The sequence below is a fragment of the Terrapene carolina genome, unplaced genomic scaffold (genome assembly GCF_002925995.2).
Source record: "Terrapene carolina triunguis isolate 2854851 unplaced genomic scaffold, T_m_triunguis-2.0 Scaffold29582, whole genome shotgun sequence".
NCBI lineage: Eukaryota > Metazoa > Chordata > Testudines > Emydidae > Terrapene > Terrapene triunguis.
The window spans coordinates 12,536-14,077 of NW_020693933.1; the positions used below are offsets into that span (position 1 = coordinate 12,536).

At 63.0% G+C, this 1,542-nt stretch overlaps 1 protein-coding gene across 1 annotated transcript in view; it reads left to right on the forward strand.

Moving 5' to 3' along the window:
- Positions 1 to 1,420: 1,420 nt before the first annotated feature.
- The window catches only part of LOC112123831 (neuroguidin-like), a gene marked incomplete at both ends in the record, with an annotated part of 2,071 nt that continues 1,949 nt past the window's right edge, over positions 1,421 to 1,542 (forward strand). The window contains one exon of the mRNA XM_026662692.1: positions 1,421 to 1,535. Coding sequence (XP_026518477.1) covers positions 1,421 to 1,535 — 115 coding nt within the window. The remainder of the gene's footprint in view (positions 1,536 to 1,542) is intronic.

Genomic DNA, 1,542 nt, shown 5'->3' on the forward strand with positions numbered 1-1,542 from the left:
TGGCCCTTTGCTCTGCAACAATTACACCCCCTTATCCCACCACCTAGAGACTTAAGAACTGCATAGGGGGAACTGAGGCACTCACACAGTATTCAGAGGAAACACTAAGAACAGACCTACTTCGTCACAGCGGCAGACTCTGTGGGGCTAGTGGTTGGCGGGGGGAGCCAGGACTCCTGGGTTCTCGGGGGGGCTAGTGGGTAGAGGGGGGGGGGAGGGAGTGGGGGATTGTCTTGTTTTTTCCTTGTTTTTCCAATGGGTTGCATGCAGAGGGGGTGGGACTCAGTTTCCCTGGATGTTACTGGTTTAACGAGGTGAGGGGAGAGGGAGTTTGTGGTTACAGAGGACCAGACAGGGAACTTGGGACCTCAGCTGATGGCCTGGGGGATGGACACCCCAGCGACTGGTGACCTGACGACCCAGAGACCCAGCTCAGGAGTCGCAGCTGGGTCTGGCCAGTGGGAGGACAAAGGGCTGCGGAGAGAGGACCCCGGTGACCTGACCAGCCGGGTCCAGCCAGAGGACAGAAGAGGGGAGAGGAGGCCGAGGTGACCCTGTTTCCGTGGAGAGAAGACAATGGCCAGAGGCCGGGCTTGGGGCCGGGGGTATCAGATGCCCAGCTGGGAAGCAGGGGGGCTCTGGGCTGGAGAGGGGGAGCAGGCAGAGCCCACCTGGATGCAGGGAGACTGGGATGTGCTGGGCTGAGGGAGGCCAGGCCTGAGGCCCTGAGAGTTTCCTGTGCTGGGTTCAACACTCAATAAACCTCCTGTGTGACGCTGGCTGAGAGTCGCTCCGGTCTAGAGAACAGGGCGGGGGTGGGGGTGGGGGGCATCGTCCCCTTCGGGGGGTGGAGGCCCCAGGGGTCCAGAGCGAGTGGACTCCCTGAGGGGGCCCACGGCAGATACAGATGTGCTAAGGCTCAGAGAGGTGCGGCTCCAGGAGGTGGAGGGGGCCTGACCCCGGGAGAGAGTGGACCCCGAGAAGGGCTGTCGCCCTGGAAGGGGCTCCCCCCATGGACCGCACAGGGCCAAGAGTGGGCACGATCTGTGAGTCCGTGACAGGGGGGCTGGGAGCCAGGACTCCTGGGTTCTCGGGGGGCGGGGGAGGGGGGGCTGGGAGCCAGGACTCCTGGGTTCTGGGGGGGGGAGGAGAGCCAGGACTCGTAGCTTCCATTTGGGGCGGGGAGGGGGGGGATCAAACAAGACCCACCTTCCCCCTGCCTGTTTTCCCCTCAGGCTCCATCCTTTAGGCCGCTAGGGCATCTCTCCCTCCCATTGGTCTCAATCCCTGCCAGTCACTCTCAGCCCGCCCCCCCGATCCCAGTTTATGATTGGCCCCTTAGGGCCATGTGGGAGGAGCCCGGGGGCTGATTGGCTTAAATTTTGTGCGCTGAGGCGGACATGGGGCTCTGATTGGTTGATTCCACTCCCCACCGGATGCGGGGTTAAGCTCATCAGATGCCAAGCCGCGATTGGTCGGGTCCGCGCTAAGGAGGTGGAAGAGAGGCTCTGATTGGCTCGAGCAGCCGTCAGGAGGCGGGAC